Here is a 21777-nt window from a genome sequence, read left to right as displayed (position 1 = left end):
TGCTTTTATGAGATGCATTTATGGAACTCTCTGAAGCTGCAGTCGATTCTTTTTGTAACTGCGTTATACTGGAGAGTATAATTTCTCCAGTTTTGTTCAATAGACATGCTCGGAGAGAAGTGATGTTGAGAAAATTAGATAATGTACACTTCATTCCTTTAATATAGTGAACTATGTGCTAGGCTGGACGATTTTTACCAGAAATGTGGAAATGCTTTCCACAGGTTTATAAGACCATGAGAATTAATTGAAACATAACGTTTGTTCACAATTAAACACCACATTTTAATTTAGGGTCCCAAGAAATCCATTTTATTTTCCGTTAAATTCTGTGTTTTCCATTTAGCTTTTTGTGTTTTATGATTTATTAATAATTTATAATCAGAAATGGTGTCTAATAAAGTGAATGAATGAAACCTTAAAATTTAAATTTAAATGAAAATATAACAATTAACTTACAACAAAACCTTGCATATTTTTATCAAAATAAAATGCTGCACAACAAACCTGTATGAATTAAAACATGGATCAAAAAAACTTGGTTGTACGATATTTCTTAAAAATAATAATATTATTATTTAGAAATATATTAGTAATACAAAATATTTTTTCAGTGTGTATTTGACGGTAGTTGACTCAGACCTGCTAGATGCATCTTTTGGTCATAAATAAAACAAATATATAATAATAAAGTTATAAATTGTAATAGATTAAGAAATACATTTGAAACATTTATAATATACATTTAATTTATATACTTTTATTATCATATTTTTTGGGGGGTTTGTTAAGATTCCATTAGTCTTGTATTTATCCCAGAACCCCTAAATCCATGGGTCTAATGAATAATGTAATGTCAATAGCATCTGTTTTTGTTAAGGTTTGTGCTGTGACTGGTCTGAACTTCATTTGACTCTTGTTCTGTCTGTAAGCTGTGTGGGTGGTACAGTGTGTGCGGTACCTGAAGGGAAGAAGCCATGCTCCTGGAATAGCTGCATGACAAGAGCTCTCCTCTGATCAAGAGTTCTCCTGAGAGAGGAGTAGGGCACCTTATCAAACTCCAGCTCCCCCAGCACGTCCTCTCCATCTGTACCAGATAAAGCAGCTGAAGCAGGATGATACAGGCTGCAGAATGATGACGGTTCTGTGGGTGGTGAAGTGTTACCTGGCCTTTCAAAGGTGAAAATGTCCCCTTCACACTTTGCAGCGCTTTTAGGTGTGTTTGGCTCTGAACTGCAGCTAGATCTGCGACGGCTTTTCCTTTTCGGAGAGATTGGATCTTCTGTGGATGAGTCCAGGTCTGTATAAAGGAGGATTTGAGGGCTAGTTGATTTGATTTGTAAGAATAGACTGACCCAATATCATCAACACTAAGTTCTAATTCACACTCATTCATCAGAGAGGTCTGAATCCTACTCTCACCGGTGGAGTTTTTCCTCTTCCTGCGGTAGCTGCCCAGTATGGCTCGTGGGGAGGTGGCCAGACTCTGCAGGGTTGGAGAAGGCAGAACCTCCTCTGGACGGAATTCTGGCAGCTTTGCGAAGCGCTCCTCAAAGTACACTTCTGACAGGACCCTGCAACACATAACCGATCACAAGATTTTGACTTCTCTATACATGCAATGGGGTCACATTACCGTATTTTCCGGACTATAAGTCGCACATTTTTCATAGTTTGGCTGGTCCTGCGACTTATAGTCAGGTGCGACTTATTTATCAAAATTAATTTGACATGATCCAAGAGAAATGAACTAAGACAAATTAACCAAGAGAAAACATTACCGTCTATAGCCGCCAGAGGGCGCTCTATACTGCTCACTGCTCCTGTAGTCTACACTGAAGACATAGAGCGCCCTCTCGCGGCTGTTGACGGTAATGTTTTCTCTTGGTGCTTGGTTCTAAATAAATCAGACTTATTCTCCAGTGCGACATAGTCCAGTGTGACTTATATATGTATTTTTCCTCATCATGACGTATTTTTGGACTAATGCGACTTATACTCAGGTGCGACTTATAGTCCGAAAAATACAGTAATTGTTATGTTTTTATATATAGTTTTTTACATTTTTGCCTGCAATTTTTCACCATTAAAAATAATTACTACCAACATATGATCAATACAGGGCTGGACATAAATAAGATCTTTCATGAAACATACTTGTCAACAGAATCAAACGGTCGTTTGAGTGGTGGGGGCCGGGCTTTGACTTTTTTAGGTGGTGCATCTTTATCACCATGAGACTGAGGCGGAGCAGGATCTGATCCAGAGGAAGCAGGTAATGGAGAAGAAGGGTGGGAGTCCTTCCATTCAGCCTGGGTGGAGCGAAAAGAAAAACAGAGTGAGCTTTATCACAAAAGAAATCTTTTTTTAGTTTCGACTTCATGCTTTTAGGCAACTAACACACTGATTTAAAAACTAAACTGATTGGGTTTATAATGTATCTGACAGTCATGTTAATGATGCTAACCTCCTTAGCATTTGCGTCTTTGCCACGGCCAGTAGGTGTAGCACTCTCTGCTTCTGCGGACCCCTCCTCTGGTGAAAAGGTTGCAGGGGAGCTGGTCTCGGCTGCCTTGTCTACCTCAAATGAGAACCGACTAGCACTCTCTTTATCCTTCTCTCGCTCTCTCTCTTTCTCCCTGTCCCTCTCCTTTTCTCGCTCTTTGCCTCTCCCTCCTCCATCATAACTGCCCACTGGGATGTTGGCCACAGTGGCTTTCACTTTCTGAGGAGGCCTTGGCGTGATCAGCTTGGGTGTCCCCGGAGCACTGCCTGTTGACAGAGAAAAGAGTGTGTAGTTTCAAAGAAATCCCCGCAGGGCAGCATTATCATCATGAAAACAGACTTTATGATGTTAAACTGGATGTCAGGTACCAGAATGAGAGGTTTGAGCAGGGCTTCCAGGTGAGGTGCCCGGTGGAGGTGCAACCGAACTGCTGCTGCTTTTACTCGGGAACTGGAACTGTTTGTCCGGCTGGAAGAGAGAGACCTTCTCGGTCTGTCTCTCAGAGGACTGCGTGTAGACATGACTGTCTGTGTGCTGCCGGTCCAGAGTTCGCTCCTGGTGCAACTGTCGCTCAGAATGTGTGGATATGTTCCCTTGCCTGTCTGAGGTTACAGAGGTCATGGAGGTCATTGTGGTGTATTTAGGAAGGATGTGTGGAGATGGGCTAGAGGAACTGGACACCGTGTACACCACACTGGGTGACACCGTACCCATAGACACCACCCCAGTAGCCAGGGTCACATTTGTAGAGGTGTAGATGGAGGAGATGGCAGGAGCGTGAGGGGCGCTGGGAGACTGGGCCGGGGCCAACAGTGATGGCTGACCTGGTGAAACAGTAGATAACAGCGACACACTTTACAAAAAAACACACAAAAACTGATCAAAATCAAAAATTATTTCACGCAGTTACAAAAGATTTTGGTTTCAAATAAATGTTGTCCTTCTGAACTTTCTCTAGTTATAAAATAATCCTTTTGAAGGATCATGTCACAAAGAAGACTGGAATAAAAGCTGCCGAAACCTCAGCTTTGCATCACATGAATAAATGACTTCATTTTAAAATGGAAACTTATTTTAAATTGTTTTAATATATATATAGCAATGATTGATTTGAACACAAATGTTAATTATTTAAATGACTGCCCTGATATTTAGATGACATAAACATACTGAATTCTTTTCATTACGAGTCCACTGACCTGCGATCAGTGGCTGCACCAAAGTCTGCCCCGGATGAGCGATGGCTGCAAAGGTGGCCAAGGGAGACGGGACATAAGCAGATCCAGGTGTTGCTGAAGCTGTCTGAGAGGAGGAGCCGGTTGTTGTGGGAACTAACGGCAAAGGAGAAGGAACCCCAGGAGCGGACTGTACATAAGTGATTCTGCAGGAAAAGCCAGATCAGAGCAATGCAGGGTTATTCTCTTGTGCTGCAGCACTTCAGGAGTGTAGGAGTTGTTAAAGAAGAGTGGGGGAGCTGTTTGGTGAGGTGAGTATCAGTAGCCCTGTGAAAGTGTGCGCTGTACCTTGTAGGTGGGGGCGGTAGCAGCACGGTCTGAGACGGGGTAGAGCCTGGGGCCACCACTGTAGCTGTTCCCATAGTAACAGAAAACGGGCTCCCAGGCTGCACTGGTCCTGTAGAGGGAAGCTGCGACTGGACGACAGGCATTGGCGCAATCTGAATAATCTAGAAAGGAAACAGGAAGACAGGATCAAAAACAGATCACACTCACAAATAATAATCACTGCTTATGCTCGAATGTTAATTTGTTATTTAGGCATTTACCATTTGAGGTCTCACCTTGCTTCCTGCTTGTCCTCCGTTCTGAACAGGAAGAGGAGGGGCTACCAAGGGAAAATGATGAGGGGGGGCAGGAGCAGCCCTCACTGTTGCCATGGGAACCAGCATCTTGCCCTGCAAGACTGGTGACTGTGTTTGCACTGCAGGAGAGAGAAAAAAAGAGAGAGAACAAAGTGTTTAAAATAATTGGGTGTTGCACAGATGGTCTTATCTGGCACAGCACAAAACTATGGAGAACAGCACCTGAACATGATGATGGCTCTGAGCCACAACACAATGAAACAGACACACATACAGGCTTCTGTGGAAAATGATTCAGCACAAGTCATCAGCACAACGAGCGTGCAGACAGAATTTTTTACTGCACATACTCGAGCTCATCTCGCACACGCGCCTTGTATTATTCTCACTAGTTAGTCTGTCCACAAGCTGGCTACACTGACCCGGTCCATCTTCATTTTCACAAAAAGATAGAACTACAACAAATAACTGAAGATGTAATAAAAATAAACCACACTGACAGCTGTGAGTGATATATACTCAAAACTCTATTTTAAACGTGTACAAAGATATTTTATCATTCATTATTTTTTTAAGAGAATTGGTGCAAACGCTGGACAAGGAGGAAACTTTCAAGAGCACGTGTTTAGCATCTGTTTTTGCGCATGCTATAAAATGGAGTATACTGAAAAAGGCTATTCGTTCAGCACATACGGCAAACATTTGCATCAAAATAAAAGCATACTTTTGGCAAATTGGATTGGCTCATTCGAAACAAAAAATACATTGCAAAGAATTACTGCCTTTTTCATGATGATGTGTGAATGGTAGAATTTTTTTTTCTAATTTCTACTGAAATCATACATTTACTGCAAAAGGTAATCAGGCAATTTTATTGCAATGTAACAGGTATATACTCTAGTAGGGCTGCACGATATTGGGAAAAAATGACATTGCGATATTTTATTTTCATGCGATATATATTGCGATATGAAATCTAATCAAATTTTTTCTTAGAAACAAAAATTGGGGTGAGCACACTTACATTCTCATTGTAAATGATTTAAACATCGACACCATCGTGTCAATTGATTAATATGTGCAAGGGAGAGAGAGCAAGACAGCGCTCGTGTTGTTGAAGACAGTGAGCCTGCGGCCGTGGCTCGCTCGCTCGCTCACTCTCTCTAGCTCTCTCTCATGCACGCGCGCACTCTCTCGCTGTCTCTCTCTCTTTCTCCCGCTCCCTCTCTCACGCTCTCTCTCTCTCTCTCTTTCGCTCTCTCTGCCCTGTTAAACTGACAAGACTTAAAAACACATGCAAATGATAAACTTTCACTCTATGATGGTTAAGCTGTGCAATTAATATGCAAATCACATTCGTCAAGGGCCAGGGAGCAGCTGGCCCGTACTGTTAATGAATAACGGATCAACTACGACAACCTACATCGCACATCCTGCGATGTGACTATCGTGGATTCGTACATCGCGATATCGATGCTTAAACAACACATCATGCAGCCCTATTCTCTAATATGTTTTATTCACTCATTGGATTATTATAAAATATGTATCCTCACCTCTGGCTCCTGGGCTAACTACACCCACAGCAGGACTGGAGACGTATCCCGACTGCTTCCCATTGGCCAACGAGGCGTGAGTGGGCAGAGCTGTAGGTAGGGTGAAGATACTGGTTGGCTGACCGGCCTGCTGAGGGGAGGGGCTCTTGGGATTGTTGGTAGAGAGGGTAGGGATAATGTACTGAACCTGTGTCATGGGTTTTTGGCCCGATGAAGGGGTTATTGATGCAGAGGGAAGGATGTGTGACTGCAGAACGGGCAGAGGAAGTGGACCATTACTATGGGTAAGAGGGGCCGATGCTGGGGAGGCTGGGTTTTGTGGATGAGGGGGTGTGAGAAGCTGTACACCGGGTGGGGCTTGGAATGTGCCTCCCAAAACTAGATTGGTCACCAGCCCCCCTTGAGCTCCTGATGCACTAACAGGATTGGGCGATGATGAGGAATAGTACCCACCCCCTCCACCTGAAGCTGTTGCTGGGTTTCCTGTGGTACCAGGTCCAATGAAAAGCTGTGTCTGTGGCGGAGTGGGTTTCCGGTCATGTGGGGACTTGCTGGCGATCGGCACCGGCGTGCTGACCACAGGTCGCACCACATTAGTGACAACAGTGGACGCCACTCTCACCGCTCCTAGCACTGATGACACTCCCCCGGCAGAACTGAGCAGGATGGACTGACCTGCAGAGGGCTGGGACACTGCTCCTTCACCTTCCCTTCTTTCTCCATCACCTCCCTCCACTGCTCGCTTTCTCTTTGAGGAAGCATCGCTAAAGCGTCTGGAGCTGGGGTAGGAGGAGAGAGATACGCTCCGACCATGACCAGGGCCGTAAGACGAGGAGCAAATCACAGGAGCAAAAACTCTCTGATGCCGCGCAAGTGAGAAAGCAGCAGAGAAAAGAGGAGAACATGAATTAGAGCAAGCATATGCAATGACACAGATCCTTTACCAGTTAATAAAACTTACTGTGTAATAGCCTTCTGCAAACTTCATTAATAATTGACTTAGGAAAAATGCTTAAGTACCACAAGCAATTTACTAGTTCTACAGAGATCAAAGCATTCTACATTTCACTATTTTGTGGGACTTTATTCAGCAAGGGACCGTTCACAAGAAGTTTTCCTCATTTACTCACCCCAATTTCATTAAAGATGTTAAGGCCTAATGTCTTTCACACTGGGAAAAACACTGGCCAACCCATGAGTTTGTTTGATAAACACCATAGCAGTGCTGTCAAACGATTAATTGCTATTAAATCACATCCAAAATAAAAGTTTTTGTTTAGATAATATGTGTGTGTACTGGGTATATGTATTATGTACTTATAAATACACACACATGCATGTATATATTTAAAATATATATTTTACGTTTTTAAATATTAAATATACTTACATAAGATATAAATTATATGAATATAAATGTATACATGTAAATATTTTCAAAATATATGCTGTATATGTGTGTGTTTCTATATACATAGTAAATATACACAATACACACATATCATGCAAACAAAAACTTTTATTTTGGATGCGATTTAATCGCTATTAATAATTTGACAGCACCATAACGAATACTAAAATCGCTGTTTGAAACCACGTAAAAACAGTTTGAAATCCTACTGTCAGAGATTGAGTTTGCATTCACATTTTATAAACTAGACTGAACAGACGAATCGCATGTGAAAATCGGACCGAAAATTCATGCTGAATATTTGTGTTGGTATGAACAGGCCTTTAGTAAGAATACTTTTCGTTTGCATACAATAGATTTGTGTAAGAAACAGACTGTAATTTCAGTCATTGTTCACTGATACTTAACTCTAAGAGCCATAGCTCCCAAATTTCATTTTTGGTATGTTCAAAAACAGCAACTGAGTAAACTTAGTTATTTCAAATGCAAGAACTAACGGCATTCGGCACCAATTACTTCAAACCTGGTGTGACAAAGATTGTATTTCTGAGTTGATCTCAAGTGAGAATGAGATTTGAGAGCTTCAGCGGAATGAGGGTTTATCAGTGAATAACGTCCTACATTATGGTCTTTTCCCTCACACTAAGCTCCTAATTAAATGGAGGCTTAAATGTAGAACAAATGTCATACAAATGGTTTCAGAGTTTAATAGTACAAATCATCCTCGTATTTCACTGCGTGGAAAAAGCAGAATTTCTTTAATATTTTGTCTTCTGTGTTTCTCGGAGCAACATGAGGCTGAGTAATTAATGACAAAGTGTTAGATTTTGGGTGAGTCATTCCTTTAAATTATATATTTTGTACAGATCAACACACAGACAGACCAACAGATGTCAAATATGCAAGATGATACCTTGCGTTCTCCTTCATCTCCAGATCCATTTTCACTATCACTGTCTGTCACCCTTTCCTTACACTTCAGGTCAATGGAGCTGCCTGGATACGAGTCGTCTGAATAAGACACACAATGATGACTGATACAACAGAACGACACAATTGGTAATAAATACAAAAGTCTTAGTGGTGACAGAAATGACTTCAGCACTCACTAACTTATTTCCTAGAAAATCCTTATGGATTAAAAGACCTTAGAAAGAGGCTCAGATGATGAAGTCTGACTCACCAATGACATCATCATCCCCCTCTTCTTCACAGATGACCATACGCTCTTCGTCGCTTGTCATGTCCTCACTTACCCCCCTCTGTGTCTGGGAGAGAGCACCCCGCCTTGCAACCTGACCACCATCACCACACATCTTAAAACACAGGAAGAGTTCGTTGAGCCTGAATCTCTATAAATGTGTCACTTGTACAAGTGTGCATGTAATACCTGTGCGAGCTCAGCGAGTGCCTGTGGATTGCCTCTCTCGCTCCTCTCCAGATTGTGCATGGCACTCTGGGAGAAGGCACGAGGGCGGGGCAATTGACCCTGTCCCTCAGCTCCGACTCGCTCTGACACGCTCACCATCCCAGGCCCCACCCCTTTGAGCTCCATTCCCATTGACACAGATGGAGGTTCTGAATTACATAAGAAACAGAAGAGTTTGATATTATTTTGTACATCGTTTATGGTAAAGCTAAGCAACAGGCCGCCACAACAACAGAGTGCATCAGTGAATGTCCCCTTTTTCAGCAGCCGTGGTTATGGAAGTATTTTGTTCTTCAATTTTTTACCGGAGAGATTTAAAAAAAAATGTATTTTTGAAAGTCTTACAAGCCAAGCAACTACAAGGTACAATCTTTGATTTAAAACTTATTCGAATATTGGACAGAAAGACAAGACTGTGTACTTAACACCTGTAATGAGGGAAAGAACTACAGTCCCATGAAGAACTGTGATAAAACAGTATTAAGCTCTTGACATTTGGCAACCGCAACCATGAAAGCTTGTGGAGGCCTGTTACCAATGCAAGATAACACAAATACCAAATTAAAATGAACTTTTTTTTTTTTTAGGATAAATAACCAACAGGCAATCCTTCTTAATAAATCAATACATCTACCTTCCTCACTTGCAAATCTGGTTGTCAACATTAATAAAAAGTGTAAAATGATCTAGGCTAGGTTTTGGTGAAACTGCAAAAATTACTTGATAGTCTTAAGAATGATTAAGAATGATTTGAAAACTAAACTAATGTTTTGCCAAGTATGCCATCATTTTTCAATTTATCGCTGTCTTGGAAATATTGATTATAAATATACAATTAGTAGCTATCTTTTAAAGAAAAACCTTAATGTTGCAAAAATAAATAAATAAATAAATTAACCTTGTTGTTGAACCCTGAAGCTAAATCCTTCCAGATATTAAAACACGTATAAAATATTGAATCAATTAGATAACAGTTACTTTACAAATTGTCCCCTTGGAATTATGAGGTTCTATCTGACATTTTTGTCAACATTGAGTTATTCTTATTTTGATATTCTGTGACAATTTATTTACATTACGTGATTTTTTTATGTTGTATATATTTTAGTATTTTTATTTTAAAAACAATAAGGTTCTCTCGACACAGTCAAATGGAATGCAAAAACTCAATATCAATATCTCAACATCTCAAAACTACTTGGAATGCAGATAGAACCTTATAATACCAAGGGGACGAAATGTGTGCAAGTTGTGAAACCATAATCCATGCACATATAATCACCATATAATCTATCCATAACACTGTGTACAGTGACAATCTACATTTCTTGTCCTGTTCCACACCTGTGGTTTCTGACATGCTCCTCTCGCGGATGTCTTTGCCCCCTGGAACACCTCGTCCCTCGCTGCTGGATTTCTTTCTGTCCTTATTACACCATTTCCAGTCGGGATGTGCCTTAAAGTGTGCCTCCTTCACCTGTGAATAATGACAGGAACAGTTACAGGCCGGAAAGACTTAATGGGGATTATTCAGGTGTCTAAACCTGCAATCTGCGAGTACAAGACAGTTCCAGTAACCTGAAATGCGAGATCGTGGTATTTCTGTTTCTCTTTGGGTCCCAAAGCATACCACCACTCTCCAAGTATCTTGCTGACAGTGCGGTTGTCCTGGTTTGGGTGTCTCTGATGAACCAGCGCACGATGACGCTTGCTGAAGATCATAAACGCATTCATGGGCCTCCGGATGTGATCTTTCTCCCTCTAGAAAGTGAAAGGGTCATAAGGAACAAGTTTACTGTATTTTTGATCAAATAAACTCAGCTTTAATGTACATAAAATAGTTCAAAAATATTAAAAAGTAGTATGCGCAAACCTTTCCAGGACTGGTTTTGTCATCTTTGGGCAGTGCACTGAGGGACTGAGATCTACGCTTTCCAGGAGACGCAGAAATTGGCGGATCAGGAAGAACACCGGGGAAAAATCTGTACACAAAAATAAAAATATGAGAATATTAATGGAGGAGAAGAATCCACGGGGATCCAGCAGTATGTGTTGATAAACCCAGTGTAACACTATGCTGACTGTCCCCATCTACCCCTACTAAAACAATCTCTCTTTCTTGCTTACAAAAAGGAACATTATTTCTCACGCTACTAGCATCAATACAAAGGAAGCATTTGTTCACAGCCGCCTATTTTTAACATGTGTGAGGACAACACACCATCATCATCATGAGTTATTTCATTAATTGCAGAGGCATTAAGATGATGTATTACTACTTGCATGCACATAATTTTGAAGATGGAGTTTTCTATTATACAAACACTATGGTAGTTAACTGATCATTATTACACAGTCACAACCATATAGCTACTTCAGCCCAAAACAGGCTGAAGAGATCCAACGATTTCACTCCCGTAACCCTCAGGGCCCTTCACTGTGCCGTGAAACAACACAGCAGAATGCAATTACTGAAAACTGCAATGCACTGTGTCGATGAGCTACTGCTTTGCAGCCCACTGCCAAAACAGAAAGCATAGAGCTTTAACATTTCTGTAATATCTAGTGTATAATATTAAAGAGATGAAAGCTTCACAAATGTCAATACCACCTTAATGTGAAGATAATGTGATAATCTAAATGGGTAAAGCACATTTAGCAGTAACTGTACTAGATGACTTGATTATAAAAGCGAGCAGAATTTTACATGCGATTCATAAGAACGAGGGGAAAAACAAGGGAGACATGTATTCAGATGAAAGTTCATTAATGTAAAGTGCCTCTGGTTTGCTGCTGTCATTCATACACAGACACAGGAGAAAGTGGAATGCTTTTGTTCTCTCTTTCTTTGTGGTGCCATAATGCAGCTCTTTCCACACACAGGAACACCAGCAGCAAAACATATTCAAACAGAATGACACATCACACACACACACACTAGACCACTCACGGATCATCCACGTCACTCTCTGTTTCACTGTCAGGTCTCTCTCGCTCCGCATCCTTCTCTCTCTCTGGGGGCAGTTCATCAGCGGAGGGAGTGGGCCGTGAGGAAGGGTTAGGTGCTCCCTCTATAATCTCCTTCAGCACTGACCCGCTCTGAGCCTCTGAAAGTGAAAGACGTGTTATTCATTAATGGCTAAATTACCGAGGCTAGAGTTACTGAGAGTCACTGCAGATGTGACAAGAGAGGCCAAATACATAACAGCATCCGGACTATCCCAAGAAACAGGCTTCCACATTTTTTTAATATTGACTACAAATATTTATGATCTCAAAAGGTTGACAAACACATTTCAGCTAATTCTGGACACAGACATTGGCTGTATGAAGAAAATTACCTTTCTTCAGAGAAGCTGTCTGCGGATGACTGACAGTTTGTTGGCCCTCACCAGGTTGAGCCGACAGATCTGATTGGGTGGGTGCCAGGAAAGGGACCAATGAATGCCAAGGAAACACTGGAACAGATCTGGGCTCAACATTAGTCCACACTACAGGAGAAAATAAAAGAGCATTGATTCCAGCCAGTATTAAAAAAAACACCAAGTAATAAAACACATCAACAACCGAATCATAGCCTGATGATGAGTCACATAAATGACTAGATGCATATGTAGATAATAATATTATACCACTGCATAATTGTGACACACAGTTGTCTCAGTAATTATTAATGATTTTAGTCATATTTACACATTTTAGTGTCACTCTCAATGACATCAAAATAAACACCAAGTATATTACAAAAGACATTTAAATAGAGAAAATGAAGAAGGATAACAGGCCTAAACATCTTACATAATTAACAGTAACATTATATATGAAAGTTATTTTCTATTAAATAAAGATATCATAAACGTTTGACTATTATAAAAATACAGTCATGTTGCTGCAGCACAATTTTGATTTATTTTACAAAAAGACTAAAGCAAAACAGACTGTCATGAAAACAGTAAGTGCATGAATAAATTGTTCCCGACTGATATTAAGCAGGCAGTATTTGGCGCCAAACAATCACTTCTACAATAACATGATTTAAGAACAGCCTGTTCATGCAGTTATTTTATGCTGCCGTTAGAACCACATAGACACGATTTGTGAATACTATATTTCAGCCGCAAAAATCCTGCTATAAGGGAAAACAACATCAGACACGTCGAGTATTAATGACTGACCAAACATGCTGAGTCCTTGGCGGAGATACTGCGGGCTTTCCGATGAAAACATGGTTGAGTAAGAGGCTTGAAATACTTTTTTTTTCTTTGATAACTGAAAAACTTCACAAACATGTAATTTTAAATAAAGGTACTGATTCAAACGTTCATCTGGTATAGATTAAAGTCGTTGCGATTAAAAATGAAATATCCACATGATGCTTTTCCCAGACAGGTGATGTTGAGTCAAGCGATGAAAATAAGCGGCCATAACCGATGCAGCCAGCATCCGTCTACTGGAGTTTCTTCATATTGGTACCAAATGTTCTTGTAATGACATGCTGTCGTTCAGTCACACTGGTCTTTAGTTCATGATCACGTCCTTCTGTACTCAGATTTATTGGCTCAGACACCAGATCATAATGTAGCAAAAATGATGATAGCGTGCTATCAGGTACCGCACAGAAACGCCATTCCAGCTTCAGGAACGCACAGATTATAACAAATGTCGATTTTAGCGTAAAAACACTGTCTAGTATGCACACCGTCGAGGCTCGAAACGCGGAAACGGGTTTGGTTTTATTTGGATGATGTAGTTTATTTTTGGTCCTGTTTGCCCCCTCCTCGTCTGAGCTTGTTTACATTGACGGTTAGCTACGGGGATGAAGGGGTTAAGTAGGCCTCTCGGTCCTCCTCGGGCTCGAGTATTGCAACACTCCGCGACCTGAGCTCACCTCAGCCCAGGGGGATTTACATATACAGTATAACGATTAATAAGTATTTTGGCAATAAAGAGTATTAAATGCGGTTATAAAAATAAAAAAGCACTCAAGGCATCGAAATAAGCAATGCCTAAATCCTGGAAACGTTTGTTCAGTAAATCGTCGTGAAAATAGGAAGCCCAAATCTGCCAGATTAGCAGGTTAGCACGGTGCTACTACACCCGGGGTTACGAGTGCGATTTATTCTTTGGGTTGCGACACACAACGGAAGCGATTTTCTATTAAAAAGATTAACGAAATGTAATACCTATCAGTCAGGAAAATTATGCTTAATAATGAAAGGCCACATGTAACACACATCCGTCTTTTTCACGTGGCCACTAATATTATTCTTTGGCTGTCAGTGAACGTTATCAGAGCCACATCCTGTTTCACAACTGATCCAAATTCATCAGTTCGGTGTACAAAGCCTCAATGTCTAATTTTCAAACGCATAATGACATACTGCCCAGTTCACATGCAGTAACCGGACTCATTCTGTTCTGCCACTTTTGTTTAGGGGCTGCATGTGTGCGCTCCGGACCTGGTTTCAGCAGCACAGTTCCAGATAACTCCGTCCCCTCGGGAACGCCCCTGATCTCGCATCCGCACCCCCGACCGCCACAGCGGAACCTGTCCTCATGTCACGGCGTAAAACTGTAGCACCACACGGAAAACACCCAGATTTCTTATATATTTTTATAAAAAGGGGAAGAAACTACCAAAGCCAGGGGGCTCGGCTAAAGAGCCAGAGAAAGACAACTAATTTCGAGAAGACAACACCTGTGCAGTGCTCCAGACCAACAGTCATTAGTTACACTGTAGTAGCACTATAGCCAGTCGTTGCAATTGCGTGAATAAAGTAATCTATAATTAATTACGTGATTGAAACAAGTACTTCTAAATGTTAAACTATTCCTCGTGACACTGAAATGTCAATATTTTGCTATAAATACTTAACCACGCAAATCTGACCAGATCCAGAATACTAGCAGCATCTCATATTATGTCAAAGAAAACGAAACCCATGTAGATAGTAAAACCGCACGCTTATCCTCTGTTCCTAAAAGCGGAAAGCATCGTTTGTGTCTTGCTTGCCTTTTATCACTGTGCCTTTGGAGGGTTTATTTAGATCTCGTCCAAGCTTAAAAACGACACACTTTTCGCTTAAACTGGATTTTAGTTGCTGGCACTTCTCGTTTTAAATGCCTGCTGTCGACGCCCCCTCCCTCTCGCGTACCCCAGCCCCAAAGAAGCTCCTCCAAAGGGCTAATCGTGCAGTAAACCCCTCGCCCTCGGCTCTGACACGATCGCGAAACTAGCGAGAAACCCACGAAGAGATTACGCCGTGCCCTAACCCGCTTTACTGGCAACCGGCGGGGAAATACAATACAAAACAGAGAAGAAAAGCTGGATAGAGATGATCCGGCGTAGTGCTGTTGTGCTGAAATGTCGGGTCTGAATTGTAATAGCCCCTAAAGTCCGGTGCGGTTCTCCCGGAGCAGGGTCACTTTCCGATCCGCGGCGGATGATCAAGCGCTCCTCTCCGCTCGCTTCGTAGGTGTTCGTAGTAAATAAGTCGTTTTCATAACATCATTCAATTGGCCACGACTCTTTCCTCGATTCCGCTCCACTCTCTCGCTTCGCAAACCCGTTCTTTCTTTCTCTTTCCCTCCCTCTTCCTCTTGTTGTATAGTAGGCTGCCCTCTTTCGTTCTCTCAGCTTGTCAACCTCGCCCAGCCCGTGACCCGCCTTTTACTCTTCGAACGCGTTCTTATTGGTCTACTACGCAACCTATCGCAAGACAATCCGAGACGCTGATTGGTGGCAGCGTGCGATGGAATGTCAGTCATATGCAAATCCGGATTTGGCTCTCGGCGTCTCACTGGCCGACAAGGGAGCTAATAAATATTTAACACGCCACAGAATCTGGGGCATGACTTTACGTGGGCTCTCGTGATACTTGGTCCCACTGTGACGTTGGAGCTGCCACGCTACTTTAACGGTATTATTACACTGTATTACATACTCCAGGGTTTGGTTTATTATGGTTTATAACGAATGCATTATTTTAGGACAGATTAATAAGACTCAATGGCAATATGACATAAATCCTCACATCATCTGGACTCTCCCTTCAAAACAGTAGTTGAAATGTAATACCATTTGTGGCCATTTAAAAAAGAGGGCGCCATAAAAACACACACGTATTGTATTTAGTACTTTGAAAACAAACGAATTGATATTTTATATATCCACATGTAAGTGAATAAACAAATGAAAACGCAATTTAAAATACACTGAATTTGAATTTGGCAGTAAAACTGCGTTATAGACACACTATTTGGGTAACTAATAAAAGAAAGAAAGAAACATGTCCACTTCCTCACCCACTAAAGCCAAATCATCTGCAGTCAAAGTGTCAAAACATTTTCAACAAATGCAAATTGATCACATTACCAGTACAATAAACTTTATGGTAACAATACACGTCACACATTTTCCACACTCAATTTAAAACACTGCAGTTAGCGTTACACAACAATTAGTTCCAGTCCTGGAATCTGATTGGCTGAGCTGTGTTTGAAGAGTGATGTTCAGTGTAACAGTCTGTAACTCTGGTGACTTCTGTTCATTGAGTTCCAGACCAGAGACTGTTCCAGACATGCGTTCAGTCTGAGCAGTGTTTGGTGACGCACAAGGCTCGATGCTTTGGCTTCTTTTGTATAAAGGAACTAAACTGACAGATTGTGAGTTATCTGATATTCATTTATTGTTTATAGAACTGTTTTATAAAAGCAATATCACATCTGCAATTGTGCTGCTGGACAGCTGTGAATACTTGCAGCTGATTCACAACAATCCTGGCATTCGGTACTGCATTGCTTTTGTTTGTGTGAATTGAACACCTATACCACTCTGTTATACCACTTCTCTGGAGTGGTAAGTAAGGACCAAAGTATGGTTTTGGTTTATAATGCCTAATGTCTTGGGGGGGAAAATGAAATAAACCACAGATTTGTCACTGGGCATTGGTTCTCTTGGAGACCATACAGCTGTACATCAAAAACATTATGTAAACCAGTTAGAAATAAAAACTAAATTTAAAAAAGACAGAGGGTGGAGAAATATTCTTCACATAACATGATTTCCCCATCTTTTGCTATTTCTTTAATGTTACTAACTAAACAGCAAAATTTGTTTTGGTCGAGTGCAGTATTACAGGTCAGAGACCGAACTTGGTGACCACTGTTACTGCCAACAGGACATTGACCAGTGAATCGGCTGATAGTGATTATGTCACAGACAAAAACACTATTATCTGTGTCTACAACTCTCAGGCAGCATGACACGGGCATGCTCACGGCGCCTGTGAATGTCAGCGTGCCTGTGTGTAGGTTTATGTGTGTGTGTGGAGTTCAGTGACTGGCTTGTTTGTTTGTATGAGGCAGAGGGGTACTGGCCTTGTGCCCGTCATCAGTCAGTCCCTTCACAAACAGTCACGCTACAATGAGAAAGAGTTGTGTGTGAGAGAAAGAAACGCTACAGAGAAACTTTAACCATAAGTGCAGTAACATTTTCCACACAAACGCAGTGGCCAAATAATACTATGACGTAATATTATTTGAGTAATACATTCCACTCTACATTTACGCCTGAAGAGTAGCCTACACGTTACATATATACCATTACAAAACAGAAAGACACTCAATAGTGTCACAATAAAATTAGTGGTCGTGGAATGTTTGAGAAAAGAGAGGGAAACTGGGTGGGAAGGGGAAACTGCAAGACAGGCGAATAAAAATAGAACAAGAGTCATTCTATGGAGAGGAGGGGAGGAGGGAGTTGTGAAAGTTGTGAAGACAGGGCCTCGCTCGCCGTATGTGGGAAGATGGTAATCGAACAACAGGAGAGGAGAGACACAAATCTATAAAAAGACTTAAGAAATAAAATCTCCTGATAGAAAACATGATTATGTGGGAACACATATTAACTGATGTACTGAAATCCATGCAAATCAAACTGAAGTAAGAATGGGTTATCAAGAGCTATTTCTCCTCTATAAAACACAGTGTCAGAGCAGTGGGAGGGGCTACACACGCTCTCAGCCACTGAGCTTGCACTGAGCTCCTGGCAACAGCCAATGAGGTGAGCCCGAGACCCTCCAGCTCAGACTATGATTATAGTAAACAAGTTTTTAACTCCTTCCTCTCCGATTCCACTGAGAATGACGCACAGCAAAATAAAACTTCACTCATCATGTTCTAAAATACATGACACATCTAAATACATGAAAATAGCAGTAAAATATCTCAAATCAGCAGTAAGTCAGCCGTGACCAACAGTTCTCACATACAGAGATGGGTAAAGGGTTAACAGTGTAAGAGCCCCATGCTCCAAAACCTCTCTGTTCCTCCTATCCAATCATAGTTTTTACGATTAAAACAGTCTCAAAAAGCCCACTCCCTGTTTTCATGCCAACAGCTTTATGGGTCGTGTTACTCGAGCCACTTTGGTGACCACTGACCATGCACACACACTGCCCTTTTGTAAGATATTTATATCACTGCTGCCATCTGCCAGTACAAGCATTCCAGCTATTTCCCAAGGGACATATGGAGGGGAAAAGACAGGAAAAATGGTGGCTAACCAAAAACCCGTCATGTTGGATTTATATCTGTTGATCCACAAACACTCACTTACAACAACTTAACCCCTGCTCGGAAAGTCTAACAGAACAGGTGCATGTCCATGAAATGTACCAAACATTTAAAAAGGGTAGTTATGAAACTATGCAGGTACATCTCTCTAAAGCCTGTAATAGCACAGTCTTCTCACAAGGAGGCAGCACTGCCCTGTGGAAAAAACCTGTGGGCGCTCACAGCTCTGGCAGACACAGAACTGAGTGAAGGAGAGATTACAGCTAGGCACAGGGGCTTTTATGTGAATGTATGTGCAAGAGTCTTGTGAGAAAACATTTTTAGATCGTGTGATCTCCCCTGAGATTTAACATAGAAATCAAGCATTCGGCAAATACTAGCGTGAACCTTAAAATTTAGAATATGAGAAAAAGGCACAAAACTTAGCAGTGAAAAAATACTGTATAACATGCTGTTTAGTTATGCTATAATTTATATAAATGTATACTTGTTTGTGTTATCGTGGAGAAACCTATGAAAAGGGAATGGCAGGCATTCCCGGGAACACTCTGTGATCAGAGAAACAGAGATTCTGCAGTGCACCACAGAGAGAGGAAGACCGAGCGAATAATAGGAGAGGAAAAAACTGATGTATAAGTGGGTGAAAGGGAAAAAAACAAAGAGAATTAAATTGGCATTATGAGTACAGCAATGATGAAAAGGGAGACACCTTTGTACCACATAAGTGATATGCATTGCAGAGTTGACTATATGACAGATGGCAACTCAGAACTCATATTGAGGCAGAGACCTATTGGAAACACTGAATCAAATACGAAGAAAATGATACTACAGCCCAAAATAAAAACACAGCCTACAATACGTGTAATTAAAGTGATGAGTTGAAGTTTGAGGAAGGTTTTGTATGTATTTTGCAGAGAAATAAAAAAAAGACACAAATGGTTACTTTTATCTTTTTAAAATTTGCAACATAAATCTGATGTTTAACTGCTTTCAAATTCAGTGTTATAGAACAGAAGAAGAAAAAATAGCAACCGAAAAAGACAAGCATATTGATAGTATTTGCGTCGGCTCTAGTCACTAGTACATCTGTGTTTGCAGAGGGTGTGGATTAAATGAAACCGAGAATGTTTGGAATGATTGCCATAGTAAAGGACATCTGAAAAAAAAAAAAAAAAAACGGACTGCCAGTTCTAGTTTTCTGTGTTCAGTCAAAATCAATTGTCTAAATTCATTTTAGGTGTCCTTTAAGCTAATGAAAAATGTTATTTCAATTGTGAAATAAATTTGCCTAAAGAGAGAGGGAGAGAGAGAGAGAGTGTGTGTGTGTGTGTGTGTGTGTGTGTGTGTGTGTGTGTGTGTGTGCATATATATAAAACAGTTATGGGTAAATGCTAAACATCACTTAGTAAACACGTCCAAAATAACAATATAAACACACACACACACACACACACACACGTTTAAGCAAAGCTATCTAAATAGAGACATGCTATAGACTTCTGTTATTTTTATATACAGGTAGTTGTACAAATACTACAACCTAAACCAAACACACATTCTATCCCTGACCCTAACAGAAAACAAAAAAGAGAGAGAAAATTACATTTATATTTATATCATCCCCAAAACAATGTTTTAGATTTAGCTTACATCTGGGTACAAATTAGCCCAAAATACAGTTGAGTAGGTACAAATACAAACACACACACGTTTATACACACACTGTATAAACTGTATTTTCTATCCCCTTACCTTAAACACAGCCCTCAGAGAAAACTACTGCACTTTTAGATGTAAAAAAAAATTTGACTTATTCACAACATTATTTATAAGCTGTTTTCCTCATTGGAGCCAAAAAATGTCTCCACAAAGTCAAAATTTACTGGTATTACTATACTTGTGGGAATTTTTGGTCCCCAAAATGTAGGGAATGCCAGTACACACACACACACACACACACACACAGAGAAAAGAAAATAAATATTTCAGTCTTTAGTAAAAAAAAAATTCAGAGTAATACTTTTTTTTTAGGTATGAAAGATTACTATTTATGAAAATCAGCAGCATTGTGAAATGTCAATTTATCTGTGCTGATCAGCTGAAGGAAAAATAATTTCAAAAAAATATATTTATAAGTTAAAAAAAAAAAAAAAAAGGAAAAAATAGTTTTTATGTTGCATTTCCTCAGTCATCAAAATACAATATTGAACGAATTAATAGTTAGGATAATAATTTTGGTTGCACTTTATTTTACAGAACGTGTACTTACAAGGTACTTACAGTGTATTTTATCTAAGAAAGTTCTGGTAATACAAGGTAACTACATGGGGTAGAGTTAGTTTTAGGGGAAGGCTCAGGGTTAGTACCTAGTTATTATATAGGTTTTGCAATTACTATAACAAGTACATAGTATGTACATGAGGAACAGAACTGTAAAATAAAGTGCTATAATTTTAGACCAGTATTTACAATGTACTTTTCAATAATTATATTTCAGGGTATTGGTCTCCTATAATGCTTATAATTATAGGTGAACCACATACAGTAGTTTGCTATCAAAACTGAACAGCAATACAAAATTCCATTAGAACAACAAAAGCAAATAAACGTCTGGGCAAATTCTATAAATGTATGGATTTTTAATCTTTTCAGCCGGTCTGCTAATTTGTTACACAGACTGTGTGTGTGTGTGTGTGTGTGTGTGTGTCTGTCTCTCTACATTAATGTCCTTCTCACAAGCTTGCGTGTCAAGGCAGGCCTACGAGATCAGGCCTGAATTTTTACAAAGGCCCTCTTGTCATTTCACAACACACACTCCCCTTCATTACAGCTAAATCACAAACACCACACATAAAACATATATGCAAATACACACTATGAAGACTTTTTTTTTTATTACACTAGTATACAATCCACACACTAAACGTCCCCCTAAATCAACTGTAATGTCTGTATGAATGACATTCTCTCATTCCTTACCACACGCATCTGAACATATGTAACTAATTCATAATGCATCAGTTCAGTCTTTGGCTGTCTCAGTTCAGTCTTTTGTCACTTTGCTTCACTTTCACTTTTTCAGGGGAACATGTAATGTTTTGAATATTGTGCTAAAATCAGGACTGCAAGTGCTACGACCAGCACAACATCTAATCGACCCACTATCACAGCAGCTGATGATTACAACCACACTGCAAAACCTGAGAGATCTGAGAGAAAGAATGCCACTGCTTTTAATTCCAAAGCTTTCATTTCTGAAAGTAAAGACATTTTAAGAGGCAATTATTAGCTATATTAATCTAGATATAAAATATTTTTAAAGCATAACATTTTCTTTTATTCAATTCTAAATTTACTGAAATATGAAGAAATGTAATTCTCCATATATAAATTCTGTGATTCTACAATTTACAAGCACTGAGAAACTCTACTTTTGATGTACCATTCAATTTAAAATATACATGTCACAGTATGCCT

General features: G+C 40.2%; 1 protein-coding gene across 6 annotated transcripts in view; it reads right to left on the bottom strand.

The window, feature by feature from the left end:
* The window catches only part of LOC128030742 (protein capicua homolog), a 37382-nt gene that overhangs the window by 2258 nt on the left and 13347 nt on the right, over positions 1-21777 (bottom strand). Inside the window, exons 3-20 of one of the 6 annotated variants that reach the window (XM_052618635.1) lie at positions 12063-12212; positions 11672-11828; positions 10595-10703; positions 10300-10482; positions 10066-10198; positions 8683-8870; positions 8476-8608; positions 8206-8303; positions 5882-6740; positions 4290-4444; positions 4030-4190; positions 3706-3887; positions 2875-3330; positions 2468-2772; positions 2158-2312; positions 1417-1574; positions 1166-1300; positions 962-1087 (exon numbers count right to left, since the gene is read on the bottom strand). In XM_052618635.1, the coding sequence (XP_052474595.1) occupies positions 962-1087; positions 1166-1300; positions 1417-1574; positions 2158-2312; positions 2468-2772; positions 2875-3330; positions 3706-3887; positions 4030-4190; positions 4290-4444; positions 5882-6740; positions 8206-8303; positions 8476-8608; positions 8683-8870; positions 10066-10198; positions 10300-10482; positions 10595-10703; positions 11672-11828; positions 12063-12212 (3843 nt within the window). Of the gene's footprint in view, positions 1-961; positions 1301-1416; positions 1575-2157; positions 2313-2467; positions 2773-2874; positions 3331-3705; positions 3888-4029; positions 4191-4289; positions 4445-5881; positions 6741-8205; positions 8304-8475; positions 8609-8682; positions 8871-10065; positions 10199-10299; positions 10483-10594; positions 10704-11671; positions 11829-12062; positions 12213-21777 lie in introns of all 6 variants that reach the window. The other 5 variants (XM_052618638.1, XM_052618637.1, XM_052618636.1 and 2 more) reach the window with 5 other exon arrangements.

The sequence above is a fragment of the Carassius gibelio genome, chromosome A16 (genome assembly GCF_023724105.1).
Source record: "Carassius gibelio isolate Cgi1373 ecotype wild population from Czech Republic chromosome A16, carGib1.2-hapl.c, whole genome shotgun sequence".
Taxonomy (NCBI): domain Eukaryota; kingdom Metazoa; phylum Chordata; class Actinopteri; order Cypriniformes; family Cyprinidae; genus Carassius; species Carassius gibelio.
The sequence above is the reverse complement of the archived record's forward strand: the minus strand, read 5'-3'. Positions and strand labels throughout refer to the sequence as shown.